The sequence below is a fragment of the Vigna radiata genome, chromosome 6 (assembly GCF_000741045.1).
Source record: "Vigna radiata var. radiata cultivar VC1973A chromosome 6, Vradiata_ver6, whole genome shotgun sequence".
Taxonomy (NCBI): domain Eukaryota; kingdom Viridiplantae; phylum Streptophyta; class Magnoliopsida; order Fabales; family Fabaceae; genus Vigna; species Vigna radiata.
In genome coordinates, this window is record NC_028356.1 from 35,006,758 (window position 1) to 35,021,371 (window position 14,614).

General features: G+C 34.4%; 2 protein-coding genes across 2 annotated transcripts; one reads left to right on the plus strand and one right to left on the minus strand.

The window, feature by feature from the left end:
* The first annotated feature begins 759 nt into the window (after nucleotides 1-759).
* On the plus strand, nucleotides 760-9,001 carry LOC106764983 (long chain base biosynthesis protein 1). The gene is made up of 12 exons (XM_014649451.2): nucleotides 760-1,359; nucleotides 1,493-1,587; nucleotides 2,727-2,818; nucleotides 3,236-3,329; nucleotides 3,418-3,490; nucleotides 3,564-3,696; nucleotides 3,955-4,129; nucleotides 7,423-7,563; nucleotides 7,678-7,773; nucleotides 8,055-8,196; nucleotides 8,376-8,503; nucleotides 8,578-9,001. Exons 1-12 carry the CDS (start codon nucleotides 1,209-1,211, stop codon nucleotides 8,752-8,754), a joined length of 1,497 nt encoding a protein of 498 aa, XP_014504937.1. The 5' UTR covers nucleotides 760-1,208; the 3' UTR covers nucleotides 8,755-9,001.
* A 2,080-nt stretch (nucleotides 9,002-11,081) lies between these two features.
* Nucleotides 11,082-14,108, minus strand: LOC106764177. Its single transcript, XM_014648412.2, has 2 exons — nucleotides 12,875-14,108; nucleotides 11,082-11,877 (listed from the first exon to the last, which is right to left on the minus strand). Exons 1-2 carry the CDS (start codon nucleotides 13,794-13,796, stop codon nucleotides 11,408-11,410), a joined length of 1,392 nt encoding a protein of 463 aa, XP_014503898.1. The 5' UTR covers nucleotides 13,797-14,108; the 3' UTR covers nucleotides 11,082-11,407.
* Between the last annotated feature and the right edge of the window lie 506 nt (nucleotides 14,109-14,614).

Here is a 14,614-nt window from a genome sequence, read left to right on the forward strand (position 1 = left end):
TGAATTCGCCAATAGTGATATTATTTTTATTTAGTTGAAAATATATATAATTATTACATGTTTACTGAGTACCATGAATATTGTCATTTTATAACAATACTTTTTGTTAGTATTTCTCCTTACTTAACAAAATCTCAATCATATAAAAAAAAATAAAATACTTATTAATTAAATCTATAACAATTTCGTAAATAATTTCACACTTTTTATCACTGTCAAATCAAATATTTCTTTTGACACCATATTTTTTTCCCAAAGAGCAAAGGTTGCAAGCAATGTATTCAAAAGAAAACATACTTCGTAGCTGTTTCGGATGAAAATTATAATAGGACTACTTTTCTTTAACAGAAAATAAAAGCATCCAATTATAATTTTCATCAATGTCATAATAAAAGTAATAACTTTGAAAAGAACACGTATTTCAAATAAACCCCGCATCGCATCTATATATTATAGCCAAGTCATAGATAAAACTAAGAACACAAATAAAAGTCACATATATTATAATAAATAAATTTAGAATTAGTTGTTCACGTCTTTAATATTTTTCTTACAGGGTCTTTAATACTGTTTTATTTAGAAAATTACACACGTTTATAATTATAAAATATCTAATAATAATAATAATACATATTTATTTATCATTATTTAAAATTAGATTTGTCGACCACATTTAATTTTGTTATCAATCAATGACCTTCCACATGAATGCAGACAGAGGTTAAAAAGAAGCCAAAATAGAAAAGGCGAATTCCGCGCTGAAAAAGAAAATAGAAAGCGAAGGAAGGAAAAGACGAAATGACGAATAGACGAGGAAGGAGGGTGGAGAGAAGAAAAGTTCGCATGCGTCATGACAACCGTTAAGTTACGGGTAACTTGCTTATGACGTGGCTTCGTCCTAGCCCTCCGATCATTCCCCATCCAAACACAGTCAAATTTCCCCACTTCCCCATTCTTCTCCCTTCTTCTTTCCTCTCCCTCTCACTCGCATCTCATTCTGAATCTCGCGCCGTTTCTCTCTCTTCGCTTCCTCGCTGTGGCGGATCCGAAAGCTTGCATTTCCAGCTCAACCGATTCGTCCGTACGACGCGTCGTCGTTCGTGACTTCCACATTCGTGTTTGATTCCTGTGTTGTTGTCATTTGATTTTATTTCATTTGATTCCAGAGTGTTCCGTAAGTTTCGAGTAGTGCGCATGTTCGTTCATGCATGAGTGCTTCTGAACGGTTCCTTGCGAATTCTATGGATACTCGGATGGCCTCTGCCGTCGTCAATTTCGTGAACTCGACGTTGGATTGGGTGATGTTCGCGTTGGATGCTCCTTCTGCGCGAGCCGTGGTTTTCGGAGTCCATATCGGTGGTAGTTTTTCATTTTCTGGAGTTAGATTTATCTTTATTTTCTGTTTGAATTGATCATTATGAATATAATTAGTTGGTTAGTTAGTTAGTTAATTCTTTGTTTGATTTCCTTCATTTGAACCTTGTGTTTGAAGGACATTTATTCATCGAAGTTTTTCTGCTGGTGGTCATACTTTTCTTGCTTTCGCAGAAAAGTTACAAGCCTCCAAAAAGGCCATTAACAAACAAGGTTAGTTCAACATTACTTTTTTATCTCTGTGTGTGAGAGTGAGAGTGTTCATTTTTTGATTTATTTTTTTACATATTCAAGGCTTTAGTTATTTGTTGAATAATGTGAAGTAGCGCTGAGACACGGTTGTGTAAACTTTTATGTGAAAATGACATTGACATTTGGTTTGTTGTCATCCTTTTCCTGATGCAATTACTTTTATTTTTCCTATTTCATCAAATATTAGCGCTTCACCTTTAGATTGCATGCATTATTGTTATTAGTATATATTATGCAGCTAAAAAATGGTGTCTGTTAGTGTTTAGAATTTAAAAGCTATTCAATGCAAGGAGAAAATTAGACATTATGCAGTTATTGTCGTTTTTAGTTGTTCTAGGGACCTGACATGGGGGCATCTCTTATTATTCTTTATGAGAATTTCAAAATTTCAAGATAGAAAATTTCAAAATTTCAAAATTAATCGTGGGAGTTCCTACAGATGGAAAATATGCTCTTCAGACATGCAATTCAGTTATGTCTTTTTTCATCCCTGGTGCTTACTTGGAACTACACTGATATTTATTTTCCATTTTTTTTTACATCAAGTAGTTTTCAGAGAATCAACTCGTGATAGATTTCAGTTTGTGAAGTATGATAGTATAAGAGCAGCTTGCTTTATGATAGATTAGAACTTGCTTTTTGGATGATTATTTATGCTGTTAACATTTTTGGTAGCATATCTCAGAGTGGACGCAAACAAAATTGTATGTGAAAAATTTTCATGTCTATGCTGAAATTATATCATTGGAGGTTTACGTTTTTTTTATCTGATTATTGTGTCGAATATCTGAAGTTACTGTTATTTTCTAAAGAACATAATCATCATGTTCTTCTGAAGAAATACTTATGATTGAAATCTGTTTTAGAGTGTACGCATAATAATTTAGGCTACTGATATAAGTGTACTCAGTTACCTCTGACTATCTGACAGATTTAGTTTGTTACTGTCATTGACCTTTGTTCCCAGCTCTATAAATAGTGGCGTTCTGTAATCTTCGAAGTATCAATAAAATACTTTCTCAGTTTCCTCTCTCTCTCTCTCTCATATATATATGCTGTATTATGCAATTTTTAATTTTTTTAATGCTTGTGATATGCAGGAAATTGACGAGTTATGTGACGAATGGGTTCCAGAACCCCTTATTCCTTCTCTTAATAAAGAGTTGCTGTATGAACCACCAGTGCTGGAGAGGTGTTTTTTTCTTTGGTTGTAGCAAACTTTTTTTCTAGCTTTAATGTCTTGAACATTTTAAGATGAAATCCTGAAATTATGTTTTATGCTTGTCAATTTCACTTCTATGGTTACATTTTCTTGACATAGATTTATGAAATTTTTGAGGGAGATTTCTAGGGCTTTGCTAAGATTTCTACCTGTCAGTTGTGACACAGTGATCTTGGGTTATAGAAACAGAAACAACCATACCCAAACTCAACTATAATGGGAACCTTGTGCACTGGATAACCCCTCCAGATTTTTAAGTTCTTGCCATTTTATTTTGAAAAAAAGGGAGTGATATTAACAAGTTCTCCCTTATGATGTAATGATATTTCCTATGTGTCCCTTCTACTTTTCAAAGTCTATGATAAAATAGTGTTGCTTTTTATGCAGTGCTGCTGGCCCACATACCATAATCAAAGGCAAAGAAGTTGTGAATTTTGCTTCAGCAAACTATCTTGGGTTTATAGGTCATCCAAAGCTACTTGTAAGGAAATGATCTCCATATCCATAATAATTCCTTTTTTTGGGGTGCTGGGTTGACATAGTTAAATTATATTTACCTTTTCTTGTAGGACTCATGTTCTTCTTCTTTAGCAAAATATGGTGTTGGTTCTTGTGGTCCCCGTGGGTTTTATGGGACAATTGGTAAGACTCAATCTCAATGTTTTTTTTCTTTGATGAAATGCTTCTGTTCTTATGATAATTTTTCTTTGCCTAGATGTCCACCTTGATTGTGAAGCAAGAATAGCAAAATTTTTAGGAACCCCTGATTCAATTCTCTACTCTTACGGACTTTCCACAATGTTCAGTGCAATTCCCGCTTTCTCTAAAAAAGGAGATATAATTGTAGCGTAAGTGCTAAAGTTTGTCTTTGAAAAGATTCTGTGCTGTAATATTTCTGTTTTTCATCTGTTTTTTGAACTCGTGACATTTATTTATACTTTTAGTGGGCATTGACATCACATAGAATTGTTTTCTTTGGCTTTCTCTCATTAATGGTGTAAAGAAAAAACTAAGACACTTGTCTATTAAGTTGCTCACTTGGTATGGCTGATTGATGGAGGCTGTGTTACTGTAAATTATGTTTTGTAAGTTTGTGTGTTTTACAGGGATGAGGGAGTTCACTGGGGAATACAGAATGGCCTTCATCTTTCTCGAAGCACAGTAGTGTATTTTAAGCACAATGACATGGACTCTTTAAGAAAAACACTAGAGAACATTACTGTCAAATATAAGCGGACAAAGAATTTGAGGCGATATATTGTTGTTGAAGCTGTCTACCAGGTAGATCTTGCCAATCATCTGTTCAGTAGATTAGCTTTAGACTTTTACATCGTGTTTCCAATGAATGAAGTTCCCACTCACAAGATTCACAACCTTTAGCTTTAAAACAAATAGCCGTTTGAAACTTTGAATTGCTTGCTGCTCTTGCAACTGATGATATTGGTTACTTTTTCTGTATGAACTGCCAGTTCTGCTGAGATAGTAATCAACAAACGCAAATTGAAGATAAGTATGAAGTATTAAAATTTGAAAAAAAGCTTCCAGCCTTAGAGTGGCAGTCTGAAGGGAATTGATAGTTAAGGGTAGTTATGGAAGTTATTACATGTGTAGAACTAACTGCTTTAGATAAAAGTTATAGGTTAGAAACCCTAGGATGACAGTTAAGTGTAGAAAGAACTGTTGGCAGTGGTGTAGGTTTTTGTGTGTAGAAAATAACTTGGTGCCTGGCTGTTATGTATTTGGAGCATATATTTGATAGTAGGTTGTGTAGTTAGGAGGACTGTGAAGTTATTTGTAGTTAGTGGACAGAGAATACTATGCAGGACACTTTTGTCTTTGGGACAAGACAAGAGTAATGTTGTATTTTATGAGCTATGAGACTTTCGTCTGTGGGACAATGAATGTAGTGGTGTTTGATTTCATTGTTCAATATTATATTTCATTTCTTTTACCAATTGATTTTTTGTATGTTTGGTTCAATCCAACATATTAAAAGGAGAAAATTTGTGTGACCTGTTAAGAAGACTGGGATGTGTGACCGAGAGGATAGATGAATTGAAATAAGAGAAACTAGAAGCTGAAAGCCAGTATTGAGGCGCAGGTTAGATGTGAGTTTGGGCAAAAAAATTGGCAAATTCTTTTAGAAGGTTTTGTTGGAGATGGGAGAATTATGGGAAAGTCTGGAGAAGAGGAGAAAGGCAGGTCATTGGACAGGGAAGATGTTAGGTTCCTGAATTGGGAACCTAGTTCGAGACTCTCTTCCTCTCCAAAAGACACAGAAAATAGGAAAATTGGTATATTATTCACAGTATAGTATCTGTACAAAAAAGAAAACGAAGGCTTAACCCTTCTCCCAGGTATGAACCTGTCAATTAACAAATCAATCAACAACCCTTTTCCATCTAACAGGCCTCTATTTATACATCCTCCCCGCCCAATCCTAACTGTCCTAGGCATTTAAACTGTTAGTTATTTACACTTCTTATGCCTATCAGAAGATAATAAGGAGGTATCAGACTCAAGTGCTCAACCAATCATGATATGGGTGAGCACTTTTGACAGTTAAGGTGGAATTGATATCTTTCAGTGGAGGTGACCATATTGGGTGAATTGCTAGAGCAGAAACTTGTTTTGAAGTTCAGAATTTAGTGAAGACGTGAAGATTAAATTAACATAGTTAAGCATGCATTGTTCTACTATTCATTGGTTTAATCTATCATCACATCTCTCTAGCCCGCGGGGGACAGATAACCAAAGGCTAGTGAACTGTTTACCCAAAAACAAAAGTTGGATTATTCTTTGGATGGGTTGCAACCTGAAATTAAGCATAGGGAGTGATCATTTCAACGAAAAACAAAAATTCTAACAGTGCAATATGCTCAAAGTATAGGAGCAGAGATTTTAGATTTGCTTGCACTTGTGGGCAGTTGGTTACTGGTGGGGGGAATGGTGATAGCAATTTCAGCAGTACAAAGAGGTCATTGAAGAGCAACATAAGCGGAAGAGAAATTCAAGTAACATAACTCTTTCAACTTTAGTGTCTTTTTAACCAAATAAAGGGTGGAGATGGGCATAATTGGGGAGTGAAAAGCATGAGGCCTGCCATGTGGCATACCAATAATTGATGGAAAGAAGGACAAGTAAGGGCTTATGCTTTGGGTGAGGAGCAAAATTCCACCCTTGTATTGATGTTTAGTGAAACGAGATTGAATGTTGGGAGATAATGTAGCCCTAATTGAAGAAGTAGAAGTAATTGCTAGCCAAGTGGTTAAAGATAATCAGCCTTGGGGATATGGTTGATTTCAGCTGGTAGTAATGATGGGAACTAATAGTTAGGGGTTGTTCCGACAATTATGTCTATGGAATAACGGCTCGTTCTCAGTCTACTCGTAGTTAGTTCTAGAGCAAACTGAACACAGAGATAGACTGTTATTTTGTTAGGGAAAAAAGTGATCTCATGAAAAATCACCACCAACTTTGTTGCTCTATTGACCAATTTGCATATACTTCAAGGGTTCTTGTGTAGATTGTATTTCTAACGAACTCCTAACATACTATTAATTATATAGGTGGCATTACTAATGGTTATAGATGGAGAATCATGTGTGGTCCATTAGTTGGAATTCCTTATATTTAATTTTATAGAAGGTGTTAAGAAGTGGACTTTAAACCTAACTCAACCCCATTAAACTAGTTTATAAGGTAAGATTTACACCACTTATATATTGTGAATTGATTTTATCTCTAGTTGATTTAAGACTTCTGTTAAATATAGTGAAAATTATATATGGAATTAATCCCTTGTGTTAAATACACATATAGGGTTCTCTATTTATAATAAAAGAAATATGGACTAAGCCCAAAATACAAATAAGAAATAATAACAAACTAACTAAAGATAAAAGATAAAGATAAAAGATAAATTTAAAATAAAGATAATATATCTAACAACTTCTAACACACCCTTTCTCATGTCGAGACATATACATATCGAGCATGAGACTAGGTATTAATGGGTGATCCAATAGCGGGTGGAATAACAGACCCAACAAATGACAAACTTTGCTATGATAGACTTTAAACCATGGCTATGATACCATGATAAGAAGTGAACTCAATCCCACAAAACCAGCTTGTAAGGTGAGGATTGTACCTACTTTGATGTAGGGGGTGAACTTATCTCTATTCGATGTAGAACTTCTAATAGAAGGCATAGTGTATTCTTAAATACTTAAGTTGGTCATGTGAAGGGGAATGGTTGATTAATATATCTATAATAAATAAATTTGTAGTTGTGGCTAATCAATCTTTCTGCAGTTTTTTATTTTTATTTCTTTTCTTGACTTTTGGTTATTCAGATTGTTTCTATAAGAGCCAATTGTACTAGTGCTTCTAAAGCTTAGGGATTTTTCACTTTTCAAATCAGGTGAATGGGATTGAGTTAGGCCTTAAGTCCAATGTCAAAGAGTTACTTTTTCTGTATTAACATCTGTCTATACAAATAGGCATTTGTGTAAACAAGAAATTGCTCAACTGATATCTGCTACTATCCTTTTCATTGCAACGCTTTTCAGAATTCTGGCCAAATAGCTCCCTTGGACGAGATCGTTAAATTGAAGGAAAAATATCTATTTCGTGTTCTGCTGGATGAAAGCAACTCATTGGGTGTGCTTGGAAGTTCAGGAAGAGGTCTAACTGAATACTGTGCAGTTCCGGTATGTTTTGAATTTCTTTGTTTTGGGAGGTGGGTGCATGTGCTCACCCTAGATGCAAGTATGCATTCATTCAAAATTGTATTGCTGTTTGTGATTTGTGGTTACATGCTCCAGGTTGAGAAGATAGACATTATAACTGCTGCTATGGGACATGCATTGGCCACAGAAGGAGGATTCTGCACTGGAAGTACAAGAGTTATCGATCACCAAGTATGGAAGTGTCATGTGATATATAGCCATTAACCATCTACAAGTAATGTATTAGGTTTCTTAGTATACAAAGCGAAAACAAAGAATTGTAAATGTGGAAATTTAAGAATTTATTCTCAAGGATTTTTTTTTTTTGGTTTACATTTCATCATTTATTCCTGAATTTATAGGCGTGAAGTTGCAAAAGGGAGAGGCATGCTATCACTATTTATTGTTTGTTGATGACAATTGTTTCTTATCTGCATTGCTTGCTCTAATATGACTGTTTTCTACCCTGGCAGCGATTGAGTAGCTCTGGTTACGTCTTTTCTGCTTCTTTACCTCCTTATCTTGCAAGCGCTGCAATTACAGCTATTGATATCCTGGAGGAAAATCCCAATCTAATAACAAAGCTGAAGAGCAATATTTCTTTGTTAAGGAAAGGTGGGGATTTTATTTCACTGAGTGTAGTGTAGTGTAATGTAGTGCCTATTTGGCTAGCGCACGATACCTGACGGATTGAATTGCTTCTTTTTTTTATGCATTTGTTTTCACCCATGATAAAAAAAAAAAAAGGATTTTATGTTAAGCACTGATGATTTTACGTACACTGGCCAATGCAGAATTGTCAAAAATATCGGGCATCACAATTGCAAGTAATCCAGAGTCACCTATTGTTTATTTGAGATTAGAGCAATCAACAGGTTCCGTGAAAGATGACCTGCGTCTGCTTGAAACTATCGCAGAACGGGTGAGGAATGGTGCTTGGTAATGTTAAATTTATTGGTTTCGATTTTAATTGTCCTTAATGTTGTGCATTCGCAGGTTTTGAGGGAAGAATCTGTATTTGTGGTGGTTTCCAAAAGATCAACACTGGATAAGTGCCGTTTGCCTGTAGGAATTAGATTGTTTGTTTCTGCGGGGCATTCAGAGTCTGATGTGCTCAAGGCATCCGAATCATTAAAGAGGGTTACAGAATCAGTGCTGGGTGGTTATAATTGAACACTCTACAACTTTCTTCTGCATCTTATGTACCAAAACATAAGTTCTATTCCCAAGATTAGGTGAGCAATTTTGAAATCCAGGCGATAGAAGTCGTCCTGTAGTTCGTAATTTGTGTAGTATTTTTGTGATTTAAATCAGGGTAACAGTCTTTTGCGGCTGTTCTCATTGTTTGTCTAAAGTGGTAGAATAAGGATTTAATATTTCAATATTACCATGAGCTTGGAATATCATTTTCGTTCCGATATCAAAAGGACCAGTATTACAATTTTCAAGTCGTTAATTGTTCAACAGTAAAACTGGCGCAGGTTCTTATCATTGCATACGAAGTCAAAATTGTTTTCCTTTTATAATAGTTAAAGTTTTGCTCTATTCGTAATGTCTTAACAACAATTCAATGTGCTTATATTTCTAATTTTACTTAACCAATTTTAAACATTTATTATTAAGATTGAGGCTATAATAACTACTATACAAGATTTAAAACCCAGTATACTGTTAAATGTTGAAAATGAGTACATTGGAAATTCTATCTAGATGGGTATGGTAACGAATTCGAAGCTATAACAACCTAATAAACTGAAGTTAACAACCCAAAATTTGGAAGAATATGGTATTGAAAGTTCTACCAATTCGAGTGAAGGATACTGGTGAGTTGAATGTTTGGGAGTAAGGATATGCTAATGCAGCATCAGCCACATCTTTTACACAAGATGGCACTGTTCTGCCATTTTTTTATTCCAACTGAACAAGCATAAGAGTTTTAGATCTGACCAATAAGATCAGAACTCTACTTCAGGGATTATGCTTTCATCATAGTTATTCGCAGGAAAATCTAATAAATAAGCCGCTTAAGCTATACAAGGTATGATATCACCATATACTAGTATTCTGTTGGGATATATATTGATTTTGAGCATTTTGCAGTTACAACAAGTGGAGCAACAATGACCTCCATTGTTTGAGCTCGACATCAATAGTAAGGTAGGCGGAAAAACAACACATAAACTGAAATGAAAAATGCCAAGCAAGGAGAATAAAAGAAAAAATAACACGACTTTTTCGCAAGAAGTGAGAAATTGTTCTCATGCTGGGGACAATTTAAAGAGGCATCGAGACTAGATAATTACATATCCTGATTCAGATCATGTATAGTTTGTTCAAGGAAAGGCTTTCTGATTAGGTTGTGTCAACGAAACACCCAATCAAGAAAAATGTAGGCGATTGGTTTTTCTATTAGTTCTTGATTTTATCAAAGGAAATTACTGTTCGTGAAGTAAACATACATTTTGTTTTCTGAACTATTCCTTAATTACGTTCACTGCTGTGACGTGGTTCCTAGAAGGTTATAGATAGTGGAGATCATGATCTTTGATTTAATTAATTGCACCACACAACAACTTTTTCACTCCTTTCTGTAATATAATGAGAACAATTGTAAAATACTTCTTATATTAAAATTTCAAGAAGGCTTATTTTTAACATATTAATTTTGACTTATAAGTTTTTTAAAACATTTATGAAAAAAAAAATTGATCTAAAACTGATTCTAGTATAAATTATACAGGTCATCTCCAGAATTCAGAAGAAAATGTTGAATATAAAAGAAGTGTTCTTAAGGATGAAGAGTAAAAACAAATTATGCATAGAGAATGGTATAAAGAATGATTTTGAGGAGTTAGCGTGGCACACACACCCATACATGTTGACCTGAAAGGTTGGATGACATGTGGCCATGAACTATGCAAGTGCGTTCTTTATTGTGAACTGAAGACCAGGATTGACACGCAATTACATTTTGATAATATTGTTTTATATCAGCTGTCAAATGCCACATATACTTACCAAACTAAATGCAATTATTGGTTCTACATTTTCAAAGTTTCCTTCTTACAACCAAACCTTGTCAACAACAACAAAAGAAATACTTATCTCTTAGAATAACCTTTTTCATCATGGTGGTGCCTCTCTGCATTAAGCTTTGACATGGACTAGAAAATAAAATGTTTGCAGAAAGTTTGATGAGAAAGGCAGAAAGCCTAATAGAATATAATGGGAACATTGGCCAGAAAGTATAATCACTAATTCAGTATTTACAGAGGGAGGAAAATGTTGTATTCCAAATAGCAAAACTTAGGGTGTGTTCACTTAGGATGATTGGGAGAGAGTGATTGAGTGAATTTGAGGAGATTTGAGGATAATTATTTTTGTTGTTTATTTGAGTGAATTTGGAGGTAAACAGAGAGTGAATTTTGAATTAAATTTTTTTAATCTGTCATATAAACTAAATCCTACATCAATTCTCACAAACTTTACTTTAAAATCCACTCTCGTTTACCTCCAAATTCACTCAAATAAGCAACAAAAAAATTACTCTCAAAATTTCCTCAAATCCATTCAATCACTCACCTCCAATCATCCCCAAGTGAACACATCCTTAGTGTTTGTTTGGCGACCGAAGAAGAAAAACATGTTTGGGAGGGTAAAAGAAGAGACAAAAGGCTGTTATATGACTAGCTATGGTTGAAGGGGAAAGATCAAATCAAAGGGTATGTTCAGAAGGAGAAATGAAGTTAATTGCCTGAGACATGATAACCACATTCAATTATGCCTGCTATACAGTGGTGAGCTATGAAATAATGTTTTGAAACTTTCATGAACCATCCAAGACTATTTCAAATAGATCAGCCTCAGACTCATCAAAATCTAAGACTTGACTATTATTCCCATTGGGTTGATTTGCTTTGTTTGCAGATCTGTTATGCCACTGAGAATCAATCCTTCCCATGGAGAAGAGCTCCTTGCTGTCATCATAACCGAGGGTGGCACCAGGAGAATTTACAAGTGGGGCTATGAAGCATGGATTTGGTGTTCTTTGTGCATTTGCAGGTGCATATTTGAATGCACTTTGTCCAAAATTAACCAAAACCTGAATGTCTATGTTTGCAGCCAAAGTTGGACATAGTGGAGTGCCAAATTCTTCTGACTGACAGTGGATCACATGCACCAATTCTGAGTCCAATGTGAAGAAAACCTTCTTCCGCCTTGGATCATACCCACATCCAATTACCCTTTCACTTTCTATCCATTGTGCCTTCTCAGACTCCATCACAAGTTTCATTCCTGTAACCAAGTTTCACACTCAGATCTCTCCAAAAGAACATAAGTAAATCAGCATAACTTGACATTGTTGTAACTATAGAAATTGGTGATTCTTGATGTAAATAATTCAAATGTGAGTCTAAATTACACATTCAGTAAAAATGACAAAACTATACACTATATAAAATCATATAAAATAAAAGATTCATAAATTAAATATTTCAAAATTTTGGATTAAAAGTGATGTCAATTTTCTTATGTGGTTTCTGATCATGAGATGAAGACACTACAGATGTTATTTGAACGTTAACTTGACTTTTTAACTGGTTGTAAAACGGTGAAGTTGAAATATAAATATGCAAATTAAAACCAGTTATAACATATTGTTGTCCCTGTAATTTGTACATTTTTAGTTCTTCTAGTTTTAAAGTGCATCACTTTTGATCCTACTAATATTATAAATAACATTTTATAGAGAACAGGTATTTTAGACAGCATTTGAAAGAGAAACAAATAGTATAATTTTTTTAAAGAAACCTTAATAGATACTTCAGTTGGGTGAAAACATATTTTACATTGAAAGGTAATATTAAATATATCTAAAACATTGCATCGAAGTTTCGATACTTAAAATCATTGTAATACAACCGACAGAGTGCCACCTTATTTACCATAACTATGTCTGTTCCATTCTACTCTAAAGTACGGCATTGAAGTTGTTATAGTGAGGAATGTGCAGTGTAAACATTTGATGTGGGTCTTTCATGTTTAATGTTTAGGTGAGAAATAGAAATGTGTCTTAAATTGGGTCAAGCTGTTCTCTTTCTAAAACAATAGCACAAAGCCAAAACTTTGTGCCTAATGAATCTTGAATCTGTACTGAATAATGAACCTATACTTTTGTCCACAAATTTTGAGCTATAGAAAATGAATGGCAATGGAACCTTTCCTTCCTAAAATGGTGTAAAATAGAAAGAAGATGGCAAGCAATAAGAGAAGGATAAGTAAATTTGGTTACCTTCAAGAAAGACAGAACCATTGGAGTTGAATCCAATGCTCCTAGGATAGCTACCTGGAACTCTTAAAGGAACACCTCCTCCTGCTGTTAACCCCAATGAGAACATCACAGATCCACTCCTTCCACCACCCTCTTTCTGCCCAAGTTTCACTTCTTCAACCATATCCGAATCACATACACCATTGGAACCATCTTCAATGAGGAGTTTTGTCTTCTCACCTTCTTTCTTTCCAACAACTGATTCATGATTACCAACACCAGAACACAGTATGGTGATTTCAAAATAGGCTTCTTGTGGGAAGGCATAGTTTCCCAAAGGAGGGCCAGGAAGAGGTAGAGAAGTCCTAATGACAGAAGCAACACTCATATTGGAAGAGTTGTTTGAATGAAGAACCTTCTTCAACTCAGGATTGAGTCTAACCTTCTGCATATATTCAGCTGATCCATTACACACTTCCCAACTTATCTCAGCCTCACTTTCTCTTCCATTCTCAGCAGCAGCACATGCTCCCAAAAGACTTGATCTTTTTGAAGGAGATGGCATGTTGCTCTTGTAGTTGGAAAATCCAAATCCAGACCACCCATTTTCCACAGCATCAACCACAAGATAGGGATGATCATCCCAGTTGAACAAATGCCCTCTTCTAGATACTCCATTGTGAAAAACATAAAAGTTGCCTTTGTTTTTGTTTTTGCTTTTGTTCTTGCTCTTCTCGTCAAATTGGTGATATACTGCAGGTTGCTGTTGATGAAGTCTTGCAATTCCTGCTTGGAGACTCTCCATTCTGGTCAAGCTATTGGCTTCAACAAAGTTTCTGTGGTCTCTCTTGTGATGACACCAACGCCACATGAAAACCAGCAAAAGGGTTGAAACACATCCCAAGGAGGCTGCCACCACTGCAACATGTATCAGTTGACCCATCTATGATCTTCTTCTCAAAACTCTTCCTTTTTTTTTTTCTGGTTTCTCTTCCTTCCACTTTATTATTATGCATAGAATATTGTGACTTGGAATAAGTAATGGTAAAAGAAAAAAAAAAGGAATGAAGGAGGAGAAAATGATAAGGGGGCAATGAGGTATGGTGAGCATGGTCTGAGACTTGTTCAATCAAAAACATGCAGTCAGAGGTGTTAGAATTTGGATTCTCTACATTTTTATCTGCATTTTTTGTGCTGTACCTTTAAAATACATTCAACAGTGATTTATGATGTTTTAAAATATACCAATAACACTAAAACATATATAAATATATAAAATCTGGACTGAAGATGTTATGTTTATGTAATTTTATTATGAGATTGATTTTTCCTTGGAGTATGAATTGTTTGTCAGTATGTTTTATTTAATTTTATGGGGAACCGACAAAGACTTGCCATTTGTGAAGAAACGCGTCTGGTGATTTATTTTGATTCGTGTAGTTTTGAAAACGAGATGATATTTTGATAAATTTGTTTACAATTTTTTTTATAATGGGATATATGTCATTATTTTATTAGTTTATTTAAATTTACATTTAAAAGAAGAATAATGATATTTAGACAATATTTTTTTGATAACATTGATTATATGTCAACATTGATTATATGTCAATATGTGATTGATCAAAAATTACTTCATAATAAATAATAATAATCATAAACACTATTGTGGAATAACTTTTTACCAATCACATATTGACACGTAATTAATGTTTGAATGTTGTCATGTCAAAATATCATTATTCTTAAAAGAATATTTAA